Source organism: Mobula hypostoma, chromosome 7, assembly GCF_963921235.1.
Source record: "Mobula hypostoma chromosome 7, sMobHyp1.1, whole genome shotgun sequence".
NCBI classification, from domain to species: domain Eukaryota; kingdom Metazoa; phylum Chordata; class Chondrichthyes; order Myliobatiformes; family Myliobatidae; genus Mobula; species Mobula hypostoma.
In genome coordinates, this window is record NC_086103.1 from 221,127 (window position 1) to 237,848 (window position 16,722).

General features: G+C 42.2%; 1 protein-coding gene across 5 annotated transcripts in view; it reads right to left on the minus strand.

Annotated features, from left to right (window-relative positions):
- arap3 (ArfGAP with RhoGAP domain, ankyrin repeat and PH domain 3) overlaps nucleotides 1-16,722 on the minus strand; it is a 375,519-nt gene that overhangs the window by 193,698 nt on the left and 165,099 nt on the right. For all 5 annotated transcript variants that reach the window (XM_063052998.1, XM_063052993.1, XM_063052997.1 and 2 more), the window contains one exon: nucleotides 9,734-10,782. In XM_063052998.1, coding sequence (XP_062909068.1) covers nucleotides 9,734-10,704 — 971 coding nt within the window. In that variant the 5' untranslated portion in view covers nucleotides 10,705-10,782. The remainder of the gene's footprint in view (nucleotides 1-9,733; nucleotides 10,783-16,722) is intronic.

The window sequence follows — 16,722 nt, forward strand, 5'->3', positions numbered from 1 at the left end:
CACCCCCGAGGTGTAACAGTGTTGATCATCAGCGAGGAGGATATGTTATCATCAATCCGCACAGATTGTGGTCTTCCAGTTAGGAAGTCGAGGATCCAGTTGCAGAGAGAGGTACAGAGGTCCAGGTTGTATAACTTCTCAATCAGGATTGTAGGAATGATGGTATTAAATGCTGAGCTATAGTCGATGAACAGTATCCTGACATGCGTGTTTGTGATGTCAAGGTGGTCTAAAGCTGTGTGGAGAGCCATTGAGATTGCGTCTGCCATTGACCTATTTGTGCCGATAGGCAAATTGCAATTGATCCAGGTCCTTGCTGAGGCAGGAGTTCAGTCTAGTCATACCAACCTCTCAAAGCATTTCATCACTGTCGATGTGAGTGGTACCGGGTGATAGTCTTTAAGGGAGCGTACATTATTCTTAGGCACTGGTATAATTGTTGCCTTTTTGAAACAAGTGGGAAGTTCTGCCTGTAGCAGTGAGAGGTTGAAAACGTTCTTGAATACTCCCACTATTTAGTTGTCACAGGTTTTCAGAGCCTTACCAGGTACTCCATCTTGACCTTCCACCTTGCGTGAGTTCACATAAAGACAGCCTAACATCAGCCTCTAAGACAGAGATCACAGGCTCATCAGGTGCGGCAGGGATCTTCACAGCTGTAATTGTGTTCTCCCTTTCAAAGCGGGCATAGAAGACATTGAGTTCCTCTGGTAGTGTAGCATTACTGCCATTCATGCTATTGGGTTTCACTTTGTAGGAAGTAATGTCCTGCAAACCCTGCTGTGCATGCGATGTCACCTCCAGCCTCATTCTGTCCCTCTGAATATACCTCTTGCCCATCCTCTGGGTCACCCCCCCCCTTGTCTTTCTTCCCGGACCTCCTGTCCCATGATCCTCTCGTATCCCCTTTTGCCTATCAGCTGTCCAGCTCTCGGCTCTATCCCTCCCTCTCCTGTCTTCTCCTATCATTTTGGATCTCCCCCTCCCCCTCCTACTTTCAAATCCCTTACTCTCTCTTCCTTCAGTTAGTCCTGATGAAGGGTCTCGGCCTGAAACGTCGACTGCACCTCTTCCTACAGATGCTGCTTGGCCTGCTGTGTTCACCAGCAACTTTGATGTATGTTGCTTGAATTTCCAGCATCTGCAGAATTCCTGTTGTTCTCTGCAAATCATACTTGGTTTTCTGGTACAGGCCTGGATCGCCGGACTGAACGCCACAAATCTAGCCTTCAGCAGATGACATATGTCCTGGTTCATCCACGGCCTTTGGTTTGGGAATGTACAGTAAGTCTTTGTAGGCACACATTCATCCACACAGGTTTTACTGAAGTTGGTAACAACTTCCCCACAATCTCAGGATGAGCCAGAGGTTTGTTCATTCCTGAGATCTCACAGTCAGAGGCCTCTCAGCTCCACCCCTCCATCTGCTCAACAAATTGCCTCCAACAATCTGACCCACTCATACCCTCCTTCCAAAACTACTGTTGCCAAGGAAATTACACAGAAAACTGCAGAGGCCTGTGTCATTTTCTTGCAAAAATCAATGGTTAAAGGTAGATAACTTCAAATGTTTGAAGCAGGTTGCAGAGATAAACCCAGCAACCACAAGCTAGTCGGTTTAACTGTGGTGGTGGGGAACACTCTGCAAACACCCTAATGACAGAGAAAGGGTTAGTCACTGCCGAAAATTCCAGTGGGGACTTGTTGAGGCAAATTATATCTTGGGACAACTGAATAATATTTAAGAGTTTGCTGAGGTTAAGTATGTTAACATGTTTTATAAGCTCTTCAAACGATATCAAATAATTTCAGGGAAGATTTGGAAAATTTGGAAAACAGACAATGTGTTTCCCTTATTGAAAAAGAAAAGGAAAAAGGTAAGGAAGTTTGGGCCTAAAAGTATAGCACCTATTGCAGGCAAGATGTTGAACTAAATATTCAGAGGAGTTAGAACTCATAATTTAGCAAAACTGAATATAATTGAGCCTATTCAACATGGTTATATGAAAGGAAAATTAAATTTTAAGACTACTGAATGGTCCCTTAGTACAATATGATGGACTTGACCTCAGAATCTATATTATTATGGCCTTGCATCTTATTAATTCCCTGCACTGCACTTTCTCTGGCTGAGGAATAACTATTGTTCACAACTCTGGGAGAACTACTCTTGACATCTTCCTGTGCTGATATAGGATCCTCCAGATCCAGCTGAGAGGTTATTTGGGGTCTCGCACAGCACACACTCTCCTGGAATTGCATTGGAGAATTGGCTCTTCGTAAGTGTTCAGAACACTGGAGTGGGACTTGAACAAATAAAACTGGATGTGGAGAGGGTGCTTCCTCAACTGGAGGAGTCTAGGACCGGAGGGCTCAGGCTGAGAATTGAGGGACATCCATTTAGAACAGAAATGAGGAGGAATTTCTTTCGCTAGAGGGAGAGGGAGGTAATTCTGTATGTAGGGTTCTCAGTAATATTAACTATTAACTGCTAAATATAAAATGGCTTCTCTGAAGCGTTATAATGAAATGGTTTCTTTATAATGTTAAACATGAGGTAATGTTCTCTGTAGCTGAAATGTTTGGGTTATATCATAGATAACTGAGGAACTAACCAATGGAAGCTATGTTATTCTATCTGTATGTGTGGGAACCTGAGTCAGTGCATGGGTTTTTCAGGAGCAGCACTGAAGAGGAAGGACATGCTGGATGCACTCTGGTCGACCACCGTGGTTGGTCCCAGGCGGCGGGTCGAGGAGGCTAGAAGAGATCGAATGGTGGAAAGAAGACCCCGTTAATTGAGCTCCAATGGTTGTGCACAAAATGGTTGAACTCTGATAAGTTTGGCGCCTTTACTTTCCTTTTATATTGTATCTCTATTAATTGCATAGTTCCAGTAAGACTTAGAAAGTGTAATCTGTAAATCGTACGTTGTGTGCTGTCTGATATTTGATGTGTGCGTTTATACCAGGGTGCATTACACAGCAACTATGCAAACGTGAGACATGGTTTGGTGGGCGGACAGGGTCTTTGCTAGACAAATACAAGCTGATAGCCCTGAGCGTTACATGTGGTATTCATCACCACAGCTGGCTGTAGAGGCCAGGTTATTGGGTATTTTTAAGTGAAGGTTGATATATTCTTGATTAGCAAGGGTGAGAAAGGGTGTGGGGAAAAGGCAGGAGAATGGGTTGAGAGGGGTAATAAGTCAGCTACGCAGATACGGTGGAGCAGATGCGGACTAATTCTATGGTTGTATGGCCTCCTTAAATAATTCATCATTGTACTTTACTTCCTTCCCTCCCAAAAATGCTTCCGTTATATTGAGTTAAATGTCCCATGTTTTATCATTTTTGTTCTTACACAAACGCGAAGAAAATAAGAAGTTGAACCATTGTGTACTGTTGTAACCAAAACCATTTAATCTACTTCCTTTTTACAAGTAGCTACAATTGTCTCTTCAGCTGGTAGCCTGAATGAAATTGGCAGTAAAATAGTTCTCACAAAGTATTAATTTCAAGCATCCAATTCCTTCTAGCTGGCTGCAAGGTTGGATACCTGGTCATAGAGATTAAAAATAAATGGTGTTTTTAAAGTGTAAAATCTCTACGGAGAATGAAATACATTGAAGGGGAAGTGCCACTTAAAACAAGCGATGAAGTACTGTAGATGGAAGTCTGATATTGAGCCATTCAACACTTTCACATCAAGTTTTAGTACCTTCTGCCTTCTTTCTCCTCCCTTCCCTTTTGTACTTTTTGACCTGAGCAGGGTTATAGCGTAGGAAAGGTGAAGGGCTGCAGAGGAAGGAATTTGATAGGAGGGAAGAGTAGACCACAGGAGAAAGAGAAAGAGGAAGGGACACAGGGGGAGGTGAAAGACAGCTCAGAAGAGATAAGAGGCCAGAGTGGGGAATAGAAGAGGAGAGGAGGAGGGAATTTTCTTTTACCATAAGGAGAAATTGATATTCATGCCATCAGGTTGGAGGCTAACCAGACAGAATATAAGGTAAACACGAGGAATTCTGCAGATGCTGGAAATTCAAGCTACACACATCAAAGTTGCTGGTGAATGCAGCAGGCCAGGCAGCATCTCTAGGAAGAGGTACAGTCGACGTTTCGGGCCAAGACCCTTCGTCAGGACTAACTGAAGGAAGAGTGAGTAAGGGATTTGAAAGTGGGAGGGGGAGGGGAGATCCAGAATGATAGGAGAAGACAGGAGGGGGAGGGATGGAGCCAGGAGCTGGACAGGTGATTGGCAAAGGGGATATGAGAGAATCATGGGACAGGAGGCCCAGGGAGAAAGACAAGGGGGGGAGAACCCAGAGGATGGGCAAGGGGTATAGTCAGAGGGACAGAGGGAGAAAAAGGAGAGACAGAGAAAAAGAATGTGTGTATATAAATAAATAATGGAAGGGGTACGAGGGGGAGGTGGGGCATTAGCGGAAGTTAGAGAAGGCAATGTTCATGCCATCAGGTTGGAGGCTACCCAGATGGAATAAAGGTGTTGTTCCTCCAACCTGAGTGTGGCTTCATCTTTACAGTAGAGGAGGCCGTGGATAGACATATCAGAATGGGAATGGGACGTGGAATTAAAATGTGTGGCCACTGGGAGATCCTGCTTTCTCTGGCGAACAGAGCGTAGGTGTTCAGCAAAACAATCTCCCAGTCTGCGTCGGGTCTCGCCAATATATAGAAGGCCACATTGAGAGCTCGCCAATATACAATATATAATACAGAATATAAGGTGTTGCTCCTCATCATGGCAAAAGCGAAGGCCATGAACCAACATGTCAGACAGCTGATCTATCAGATCCCAAGATACGTTTGATGATACATAATTGATCTTGGGCCAGGGAGTATTCCATTTGATGTAACAGTGAAATGCAAGAACAGATATCCAGACTGGAATTGTAAAAATCCATCTTCAGTCTCTATGTTAAATGACACCTCAAGTTGTCCCTGCTTCTCAGTACTCATCGGTCCAAATGACAAGTCAAATCATGTTTATGGAAGAGGAGTTAGATAGCAGAAAAAAAAAGAACAAATAAAATTTTGTTAAGGATGAGTGTATCTTCACGTTCAACCTTCACAAAACACCTGTATACAATCCAGTTACCACACTTTAGGAAGGGTGTTGGAGGTCTTTGAGAAGAAGCAGAAAAAGTTGACTAGAAATGTTGCAGGATTACATCAGATAAGCTGGAGTTTGTATCAGAGCAAAGAAGACCAAACAGAGATTTGACAGAGGTTAATGATCACAAAGTGTTAAGAGAGATAAAACTGTACCCATTCAGTCATTGTTGAAGAGCCCAGGTACCCTAACTAAAGGGATGAGCAAAAGATACAGGTGGGAAGCAAGGAAACACTTTATTTGTTTTACACAGTGACTAGTTAGGAGTAGGAATCAGAATCAGTTTTATTCTCATGGACATATGATGTGAAATTTGTTGTTTTGGGAAAGGTAAAAAATAAACTTGCACTCATCCTTAACAAAATTTTGTTAGCTATTTTTTCTGCTGTCTACTTTGCCTTACATATGTATACTTCGACCTGTCATTTGGATTGATGACCATTGAGATGCAGGCACAACGAGGTGTCCTGTAGCACAGTGACCATAGATAGATTCTTCAAAGACATGGAAGTTACAATAAAGAAATAAAAAGTGCAAAAGGGAAATAACAAGGTGGTGTTCATGGGTTCATGGACCATTCAAAAATCTGATGGAGCTTGCCACACAAGGAGGTTCCAGAAATGAAATTGAAGGTTCAAAATGAAATGGGATAGGCATTAAGAGAAAATAATTTTATAGCAGGAAAGTTAATAGGAATAGTGATTGGTCTAAGATGGCACTAGTGAGACACAGCAATGCTTTACTTGCAGCAAACAAATCTACTAACTGCTCTATTAAGCACACTTTTCTGGACACCGATCACCGCAATGTAACTTCACTTTTGGAGATGTGCTTTTAACCTCTTGTCCAACCTTGCATTTTTGTGGTGGTGTGGGAGTTCGGTTAACTGGAGTTTCAAAGGTGTAATACAGTGGCATGTTTAGTATGGGCCAAATCGAAGTGGCAGGACCCAGGTCTGAGAGTGAGGACGATCCGATGTTTGGCTGATATGTGTTCCAGGTCAGATTGAAAAGGTCGGGTACAGGCTAAATTGAGGCAGCGGAACTTAAGCCCAAATGCGAGGAATGAACTAGTGTCTGGTCAGTGCTGGAGCAGACTTGGGGTTGAATTGAGCTGGCAGAGCCTGGGCCTGTGAGTGAGGAACAAGCTGATGTTTGGCCAATTTAAGCACAGGACCAAATTGAAAGATCGGGGTGATGGGGCTAGAGGCGAGGGATAGGTCAGTGTTCAGCTCACTGCTCCACAAGATTTACTCATCTCTGCGCTGAACCGAGACTGCAACCTGGATTGGCTGCAATAATGAACTGGTTTTGTGGCTGTGGACTCATTTTCATGAACTTTAGTTGCGAGTGCTGTTTGTTTACTCCTTATTATTTGCGCGATTTGTTTTTTTTCCACACATTGGGTGCTTGATGGTCTTTTTAATTCTCTTGGGTTTCTTTGTTGTTGTGGTGCCTGTAACAAGACGAATTTCAAGGTTGTACATGGAACACATATTTTGATAACAAACGTACTTTGAACTTTGACTCATTGCTCTATGGATAGCTCATCACTGCAGGATGAGTTAAACTGTCTCCTACGTTAGGATTTCAGGAATTTTTTACTTTCAAAGAAAATAACTGGAAGAATTCACAACTCATTCCAGGACAATACCCTTACATTTGAGCATTGATTCAAAATAATAGGTTCACATTTCAGAGTGCAAACATTTGTCTTTTTTTAAACTTTTTTGTTATTTGCAGCAACTGTGCTTCCCAGACAGGGGACTCCAATGAGACTGTCCAGAGTGATCTGACATTCAGCTGAACCATGCACTTTATTGGTGAGACAGCTTCACGGAATTGTTCCTCAGATCATGATTCCCCTTGCCAAATGTGAGATAATTCATTATGGAATGTCAAATAGAGGTAGGACGTACACAGTAAATGGTAGGGTGCTAAGCAACATTGATGGAGAGACCCAGGGATGCAACAAGAAAGATCCCTGAAAGTGGCAACACAGATAGATAGTGTGGTGAAGAAAGCGTATGGAGTACAGTGTAAAAGTCTTTGGCACATATATATAGGTAGGGAGCTTAAAACTTTTGTACAGGACTGTCTTTATCAACGTGGAGTAGAGCCCTGGTTTGTAAATCTGGTGGGTGCAAAGGATGTTGGGAATGGCGAGGGTAGAACACAGTGCAAAGCGTTTGAGACAAGTGGCAGAGAAAGATTGCTAAGGGCACGGATGGTTATGGTGCAGCCACACCCAGCACTCAGACACCAGGCAAGGTAATCTGATTCCAAACAATTGGCTTATTGATCATTACAGAAAGTCTCTCTGGTGCTTCCTGCTCCCTCTCCTCACACTTCCCCTTTTCCCAACCACGATTCCCCTCTTTCTGCCCCCTCCCCACTCTCAGTCCACAACAGAGACTCAGATCAGAATCACTCACATATGTCATGAAATTTGCTTTATACAACGACAGCAGTACAGTGCATACATAAAATTAATACAGTACTGTGAAAAAGGTACCCCAGCTATATATGTGCTAGAATTTTGTACAGTTCTGTAGCATGCATACCTTTATACCTTTATAGATTGAGGCATTGAATATGAGCATTGGTATGATATGGTCTAGTTTTACAAAGTACAGGTCGGGCAGCACTTGGAGTATTAGGTACACATCTAGTTGCAAAACTATGGGGACATAATTATGTTACACAGAGTGTAGTGGAGACTCACCAAGATGTTGCCTGGACTTTAGTTATGGGGAGAGATTAGATAGGCTCATTAGGTTTTCCATGAAATGTAGGATCGCTGAGGAGTGGCCTCATTCAGGTATATATAATTATAAAAGGAAGAGATTGGTGCGGGGCATATATGGTGTCGATTGCGTATTTAACATTTCAGTAATATTTGAGGAATATTGTAAGTATATTGTTTGACTAAGCATCCTTTGTTTAAATCATTCATTATAGGTTACATGTAAAAGTAAGTGAATGGCATACATTATTGTGCTACCATGTCATAATGCGTGGCTCACTAAAGTAAAACAAAGTAGACACGTTCATTCCTGGCTCCAGTGTTTTTCTTTTAAATAATTTCTGGAGTTACAAATCATAAGTTTCCAGAGAGGGATAGCACCTCCAGTGAAGGGGCTGGTTTACGTCCATTCTGAAGCAACTCTTTCACCTTTGGTCCCCACCGGCCATTCAGCTCTTACCTGTGGCTCCAAGTAGCTGTTCGCATGCGCCAATGGCCACACCCCCTGCTACACCACTTCTCCAGGCAGGCTAAACCAGGTGAGGGTAGCTGGTGACCCCTGTGAGATAGGGACATGCGTGTCCCAGCATGCAAAGTTAGCCTCAGCAGAACAAGCTGATGAGATCCACAATGAGATGCAGTGGCCAAGAAGGCATTATTGTAATGGTCCATGGAGAGCGAAGGGCACGACAGGGCACAAACAACATCATGGTTATCCACACCAACCAAGGAAAACCCTGGTTTGCAATACTTGCTTGTATCATTGGACTCGGACTTCTGAGGTTGAAAGAATTGAACTCTCCCAGGGCAACAGCTTTTCCACCTTAAAACACTCCCACACAGGTTTCCCGTCATTGTCAGACACGACAGCCAGAAACTTTTCATATGGTAAGTGTGCTCAAAATAAGGGGACCTACACTCAGTAGCCACTTTATTAAGTACCTCCTGTACCTAATAAAGTGGTCATTATGTGTATGTTCATGGTCTTTTGCTGCTGTAGCTCATCCACTTCAAGGTTTGATATGTTGCACATCAAAGATGCTCTTCTGCACACCACTGATGTAAAGCATGATTAATTAATTTCCTGTTACCTTCCTGTCAGATTGAGCCAGTCTGATCATTCTCTTCTGGCCTCTCTCATTAACAAGATGTTTTCACCCACAGCACTACCACTCACTGTATGTTGTTTTGTTTATCATGCGATCTCTGTAAATTTCAGAGATTTATGTGCATGAAAGTCCCAGGAGATCAGCATTTTCTGAGATACTCAAACCACCCCATCTTATCATTCCATGGTCAGTCACTAAGGTCTCATTTCTTCCCCCAGTCTGATGTTTGTTCTGAACAACGACTGAACCTCTTGACCACGTCAGCATTCTTTTAGGCATCGAGTTGCTGCCACATGACTGGCCGATTAGATATTTGCATTAACGAGCAGGTGCACAGGTGTACCTAATAAAGTGGCCACTGAGTGCAGGTTTAAGGTAAGAGGAAGGAGTTCCGAAGGAAACTATTTTTTATACAGAGACTTGTTAATACTGAAATGCACTGCCCGAGGAGGTAACAGAATCAGTACAATTGCTACACTGAAGATGCAATTGGACAGACACTCACATAGGCAAAGCAGAGAAGCTGATGTTCCAAATGATGGCAGCACGTGGGATTTGTATAATTGGTGGAAAGGTCAACCTGGATGTGAAGGAACAAAGGCCTGTTTTGTGCAGTACCACTCTATGACTTTACTAAGCTTGGAAACACTTTTCAAAGTGTGCTTATTGTTTTAACATATTTCTTCCTATCATATTTTGATTCATTATACACAGAACGAAAATGGTATTCAATGTGGCAGGCTTACCTTTCTTTTAATGAAAGTGATAATGAATCAGCTTGGCTTGCGGTGGGTGGGGGCTGTGGGACAGGTCTCCTTCCCAAAGATTTTATGCCTGAAATTGAGAAGGACTGGCTTCGATTCCTCTCAGGCAAAGTCTCCACAGTGGTGTAGAGCTCATTGGAAACCATTTTCCCTGTGAACGCTGTGTCAAACAAAGGCATCTGGGGAAGGGAGTGCGAGGAAACTCTGGAGAGAGAGTGGATATCATGCAAGTTTTCCACAGACTTAGAGATGGAATCGCCAAACTTTGATCCCAGTAGATCATGTTCATCTCTGTTTGTTGGACCATGTGGGGCAAAATTGGCAGGAGGTTGTCCCCGGTTGATGCGTGGTGGCACGGGAGGAACCATCTCCTCTTCCTTTGCGGTCCTTTCCCAAGCTGGAGACGTGACTTTGTTTCCTTCACTTGGTCCCTGTTCCATCTCAGTCAATTCAGGCCTTTCCATAGAAGGTTCACCAGGAGAAAACACTTCCTGCTTCTCATGATTTGGACTTTGTGTTGATGCTGATCCTATATCAGTTGGAGTTCTGGAGCCTGAAGACTGCTTATTCAGCAATGTCCGTGGCCTGGGAACGGGTTTAACCACTGGTTCTCCGGGTTCAAAAACTTCATTCCCACTGGCGTTATCTTTCCAATCTTCAACAGTGCTTGATCTCGCCACAGTTTGCTCTTTCTCACCAGTGCAATGGCCCAGGGCTGGACTCGGAAGCTCAGCACATGATAACGTCAGGCTACTTTGCTGTGCAAATTTTAAGATCCGTTTCCGATGCCCAGTAGCTGTGATGCCGATCTGAAGAAGCGTTTCATTGTTCAAATGTACAAAGTCCTTGGATGTGTAAAATCCATTCAGGACAAAATTCTCTCTGTATTTTTCCAAATGGATAGTAGACAGCCAGTCTCCAATATCACACCCTTCTTCACTTTGTGATGCCATAGCACCTTAGCCGAATCTGTTTTCTCTCATTGGATAAACAGTAAAATGGGTCCATCAGTAAGATGCAAATCCAAGCATCTGAAACAAAAAGATTCATCTGTTAAAATGGAATTCAAACAAGGTATATCCTGAACTGCCAGGCTTTCACTCTATAGTTTGATATGACTGCTATGTGAAGCAAATTGTGACTCTAAGAGAAATATTTATGGGTCAAAGCAAAACTGAACTCTTTTTGACAAACAACCACGATAGTTTGCCTTAATTTGAGAAACGAAGGCAAAAAATCAAGGACCAAAATATGGTCTGGATGCAGGGTTTCGGCCCAAAATGTCACTAATTCCTTTCCCTCTACGGATGCTGCTTGATATGCTGAGCTCATTCAGCAGATGGTTTATTCTTCAAGGACCAAAGTATGATGACAATCAAAGTTAGAAGGAATAGGAGGAAAGATTAAATAAAGGAAGAGCAGAGATGAAAGCATGGATAGGAATGTGGTTGATGCAATCAACACAAATGGATCAATGCAACAATATTGCCAATATGACCAGACTGGTCAGAATTGTTATATTACTTTCATTTCTAGATAAGAAATTTTAGAGAGACCAGATATACATACTACCTTTTACAGATATAGATTTTGTTACACAAGATAGGATGGTGTAGAAGTCACTTAGTATGCAGTCTTTCAGCAGTCAAGGCATCAAGTTTAGGAGCAGGGATATTATGTTATAGTTAGAGGTGACCTTAATTGTTCAATAGTTCAATTGTTCCATTTAATACTGTATCAGTGAATATATACAATATACAACCTGAAATTATTGATCTTTGCAGACATCCATGGAAACGGAAGATTACCCCAAAGAATGAATGACAGTAAAAACGCTAGAACCCCAAAGACCCCTACTCCCCCCTCCCATGTAAAGCAGCAGCAAAACATCAGCCCTCCCCCTCCTTCCCCACTTACTTCAGCAAAACAGCATCAGTGCCCACCACCCACCAAGTGAACAACAGCAAAGCCCCCATGATCTGCAGTATAGAAAAATTAACCATTCACTCCACCAATTCAACATGCCACAGGCTCTGTACGGATGTTTATAAAATCTCGAGGATTAAGGATAAGGTGAATGGTCACAGTCTTTTCCCCACAGAGGGAGACTCCAAAATTTGCACAGATACAAAGAAGGGAGAGATTTAAAGGAGACCTGAAAGGTAACTTAGACCATAAGACCATAAGACATAGGAGCAGAATTAGGTCATCTGGCCCATCGAGTCTGCTCCGCCTTTGAATCACGGCTGATCCTTTTTTCTATCTGCTCCTCAACCCCAGTTCTCCCTGTAACCTTTGATGCCATGTCCAATCAGGAACCTATCAATTTCCGCCTTGAATACACCCAACAACCTGGCTTCCACAGCAGCATGTGGCAACAAATTCCACAAGTTCGCCACCCTTTGGCTAAAGAAATTTCTCTGCATCTCTGTTTTGAAAGGGTGCGCTTCTATCCTGAGGCTGTGCCCTCTTGTCCGAGACTCTGCCACCATGAGACTACTAGACAGGTATGTGGAGGAATCTAAGGTGGGGGCTTATATGGGAGGCAGGGTTTGAGGGTCGGCACAACATTGTGGGCCGAAGGGCCCGTACTGTGCTGTACTGTTTTATGTTCTATGTTCTGTGGAAACATCCTTACCACATCTACTCTGTCTAGGCCTTTCAATATACGAAAGGTTTCAACGAGATCCCTTCTCATCCTTCTGAATTCCAGTGAGTAAAGACTCAGAGCCATCAAATGTTCCTCGTATGATAACCTTTTCATTCCTGAAATCATCCTTGTGAACCTCCTCTGGACCCTGTCCAATGCCAGCACATCTTTTCTAAGATGAGGGCCCCAAAACTGTTCACAATAGTCAAAGTGAGGCCTCACCAGTGCCTTATAAAGCCTCAGCATCACATTCTTGCTTCTTTACATAGAGGACATAGTGAATTTTTTACATAGTGAATACTTGGAATGTGCTGCTAGGACATGGGATTTCTAACCTGCGGTCCACAGATGTCTCAGTTAATGGTGGGGGAGGGGGGGATCCATGCATTTAAAAGTAGGGATTCCCTGTGCTTAAGGAAGTGGTTGAAGTGGGTACAATGGAAACATTCAAGAGGCTTTTGGAGAGATACGTAGAGGGGAGGAGCTTGAAGACTGATGGCTGAATGCAGACAACTGGTACTAGCAGGGAGGACAGAGGGGACCAGTCTGGTCAAAGGGCCTCTTTGTGCTGTATCACTGTAATGGCTCTATGACAAACATGGAGAGGACCAGTCTGGTCAAAGGGCTTCTATCACTCTGTCACTCTGCTGACAAACTGTAAGGCAAAAATGAAGATCAGCCAGGATCATCACAGTTTTCTGAATTTTTGGAGGAAGAATAGGAAAAATTTTGAAGTGTTGATTTTCATGGGGATTAGAGGAATTAGGGATATAAACGTGGAGAAGACAGCCAGGTTTGAAAACACAAGCACAAAATTCTCAGAGCCCTGGACACTCGGGAACATTTCAAAGCACCTACACAGACAAGAACACCATTAATTGCTATAAAATGGGATGCACAACAGCCATTTTACACATCAAAAGTTCACAATGTGATGATGAATCTTAGTGACTTTGATTTGGGATGATTATTGAATCCAGGCACACTCAGAATTAATTTAAGCCAGTAACATTATGACATACTGGCTGCTGAGTTAATTGGTCATTGTAAATTGTCCCATGATTAAGCTTGGATTAAATCAGGGGATTGCTGGGCGCCACAGCTAGAAGAGCCGGAGGTGCCTATTCTGCACGGTATCTCAATAAATAAATTAACTTTGGACTGGAATCATTGCAGAACATTAAACATAAAGAAAGTTGCAAATGAGTTTTTTTTCCGGTGCCTTGTCGTTTGGCGTGGGCAATCATGTCTCTCCATCCATCATGGCCCCTGACCCTCCGAATTGTAGTTGTTGCCTCCCCTGTTTCTAACCATGATGTTATTCCATCTATCATTTCCATTCTCTGTCTGCCTCTGCTTCTTTTTCCTTCCAGCTTTCCAGTTGTAACTAAATGTTCTAATGTCTCTCTTCGCATGATGATGTGTTCAAAGAATTTTGATTGCTGTTTTCTGATTTTTTTAAGTAATGTACGTTTTGTTTTCGTTCTCTGTAGAACTTCTTCGTTGGTTATCCTGTCCATATATGATATGTATAGCATTCTTCTGAGGAACTACATCTCTGCTGCATTGATTCTTTTTTCCATTGCATTTATGATGGTCCATGACTCGCAGCCATACATCAACATAGGAAGAATGTAGCAGCTGAGAGTTCTAAGGCGGATGTGAATTGCTATTTTCTTATTCATGAGGATGTTTCTCATTTCTGTAAATGCAGTTCTTGCCATTGTTATTCTTGCTTTTATGTCTGTTTCGCATTTGCCATCAGATGTTACCCATGATCCAAGGTACTTGAAGTTGTGAACTTGTTTCCGGATTTCATTTCCCAATACGAGTTAGTAGAGTATAAAGCAAATGAGTTTAAAAGTATAAAGCAAACGAGTTAGTACAGTATAAAATGGAGCAGCAGTATACTATACAATCAATCAATGAAAATGAAACATTTTCATATCTGGGATATCAACAAGCTAAGAAAATAAATCATAAGCCATAAAGAGAAAACTTTCAAAAAAATTTACTTCAAGGTTTAGGAAAATCTGCCGAATAAAGCTCAATAGTAAAAATATAACAAAGGCAATAAACACACATTCACTATACATATATTAACATATTCTTTTAATATAATATCCTGGTCCAAAACCGATTGGAAAATTTACAAAGAAAAATAAGAAATGAAATGACAGATTTTAGAAAATACTATGTATACTCGAACACACTCAGATTAACACTACTTAAGGAAGAAGAGGAATAACAGATATAAAAAGATTTACAGAACAGTTAGATAAAACTTCCAATGAAATTTTTTCATCAACGCAGACAAGATTCCGTACTCCACACAAGCAGATACAATTCTGATAGAAGTACACACCAGTAAACTTAAATGAAAGCTCAACTGAGAAAACTGTAAGAGTTATCACTACAGAAGAAAATGTTAACCAGTGGAAGAGCCTGGCTCTCCATGAAAGACATCCCCAGAATCTGAGCAAACTAGATGTCATCAGGAAGTGTTGAACACCTGGCTCAGAATTGGAGACCTCTTATCAGAAATAAAGGGGTTCCTTGTGGAAATAGAGGACCAAGTGGTTAATGCAAAATATTATCAAAAATACATAATAAAAGACCCACAAATTCAATATGATAAATGCAGAAAATACAAAGAGAAACATATTATAGGATCCTGCAAGCAGTTTAACTCAATTCTGGTTACTTACACAGGCACAATCAAGCAGCAAGCATCATTCAGCAAAAGTCTTGCTTTAAAATAAAAACTCATAAAACACACCATACCTTACTATGGTCTACAAGCCTGGTCCAGTTTTAGAGTTAGAGCTCTACAAATTATATTATGACCGATCCATTATTACAGGTAGGACAATCCATAATAACTGTTTGGATATATTACAGGATAAACAAACAAGAACAACTTACTTAATAGATATAGCCATTCCAAACACACATACCAGGCAGAAATCAATAAGTGAAAAATATCAAAATATGCTGAGTTAAAAGAGGAAATTTAAAGACAATGGAACAAACACAAGGTATACATTATCCTAGTGGTAATACCTACAACTGGTACCATCCCAAAGTCACTACACAATAACATTAAATAATTAGGACTACACAACAATATTTATGTAAATCTCCAGATAGGCACAATACTAAATGCCACCAGGATAGTCTGAAGGTTCCTAGCAATTGAGAAATAAGTCTGACAACAGGAATTCTGCAGATGCTGGAAATTCAAGCAACACACATCAAAGTTGCTGGTGAACGCAGCTAGGAAGAGGTGCAGTCGACGTTTCAGGCCGAGACCCTTCGTCAGGACTAACTGAAGGAAGAGTGAGTAAGAGATTTGAAAGTTGGAGGGGGAGGGGGAGATCCAAAATGATAGAAGACAGGAGGGGGAGGGATGGAGCCAAAAGCTGGACAGGTGATTGGCAAAAGGGATACGAGAGGATCATGGGACAGGAGGTCCGGGAAGAAAGACGGGGGGGGGGGAACCCAGAGGATGGGCATGGGGTATATTCAGAGGGACAGAGGGAGAAAAAGGAGAGTGAGAGAAAGAATGTGTGTATAAAAATAAGTAACAGATGGGGTACGAGGGGGAGGTGGGGCATTAGCGAAAGTTATCTAAGATGTTGGAGTCCATTGTGAAGAATGAGGTTATGGAGTACTTGGTGACACAGGAGAAGATAGGACAAAGTCAGCATGGTTTCTTAAAGGGAAAATCTTGCCTGACATACCTGTTGGAATTATTTGAGGAGACTACAAGTAAAATAAGGGGATGCAGTGGCTGTTGTATACTTGGATTTTAAGAAGGCCCTTGACAAGGTTTCAAGCATGAGGCTTCTTACCATGTTAAAAGTCATGGTATTACATGTAAGGGAGTTTCTTTTTTTTATGTCACTGCGTAGTATAATTAAAATGGCTTCTTTGTTATGTTATAATTGAAAGGGCTTCTTTGTTATGTTAACTGCTGAGAAAGTCCTTCCCGCTAGCAGTCTGTTTTGGATTATCTATTGATAAGAGGACGAATGAACCAATTGTGATAGTTGTTATGCTTTTGGTGTGTCTGAAGATATTGTATGCATGGGGTTTTGAGGCAGAAGGCAGGAGAGAGAGAGACAGAGGATGGACCAGATGCTGTGAGTCTGCTAACGGGGTCGGACCCCGAGTGAGGTGTTTGGCGAGGAGAGGAGATGGAGATGGACTCGTGTGGAGCACCTGGTCGACCACCGTTGTTGGTCCCAGGCGGCCGGTCGAGGTGGTCTGAGAAGTTGCAGGGTGAAGAAGAAGGGTCCTGAGCTCCAACTGTTTGTGC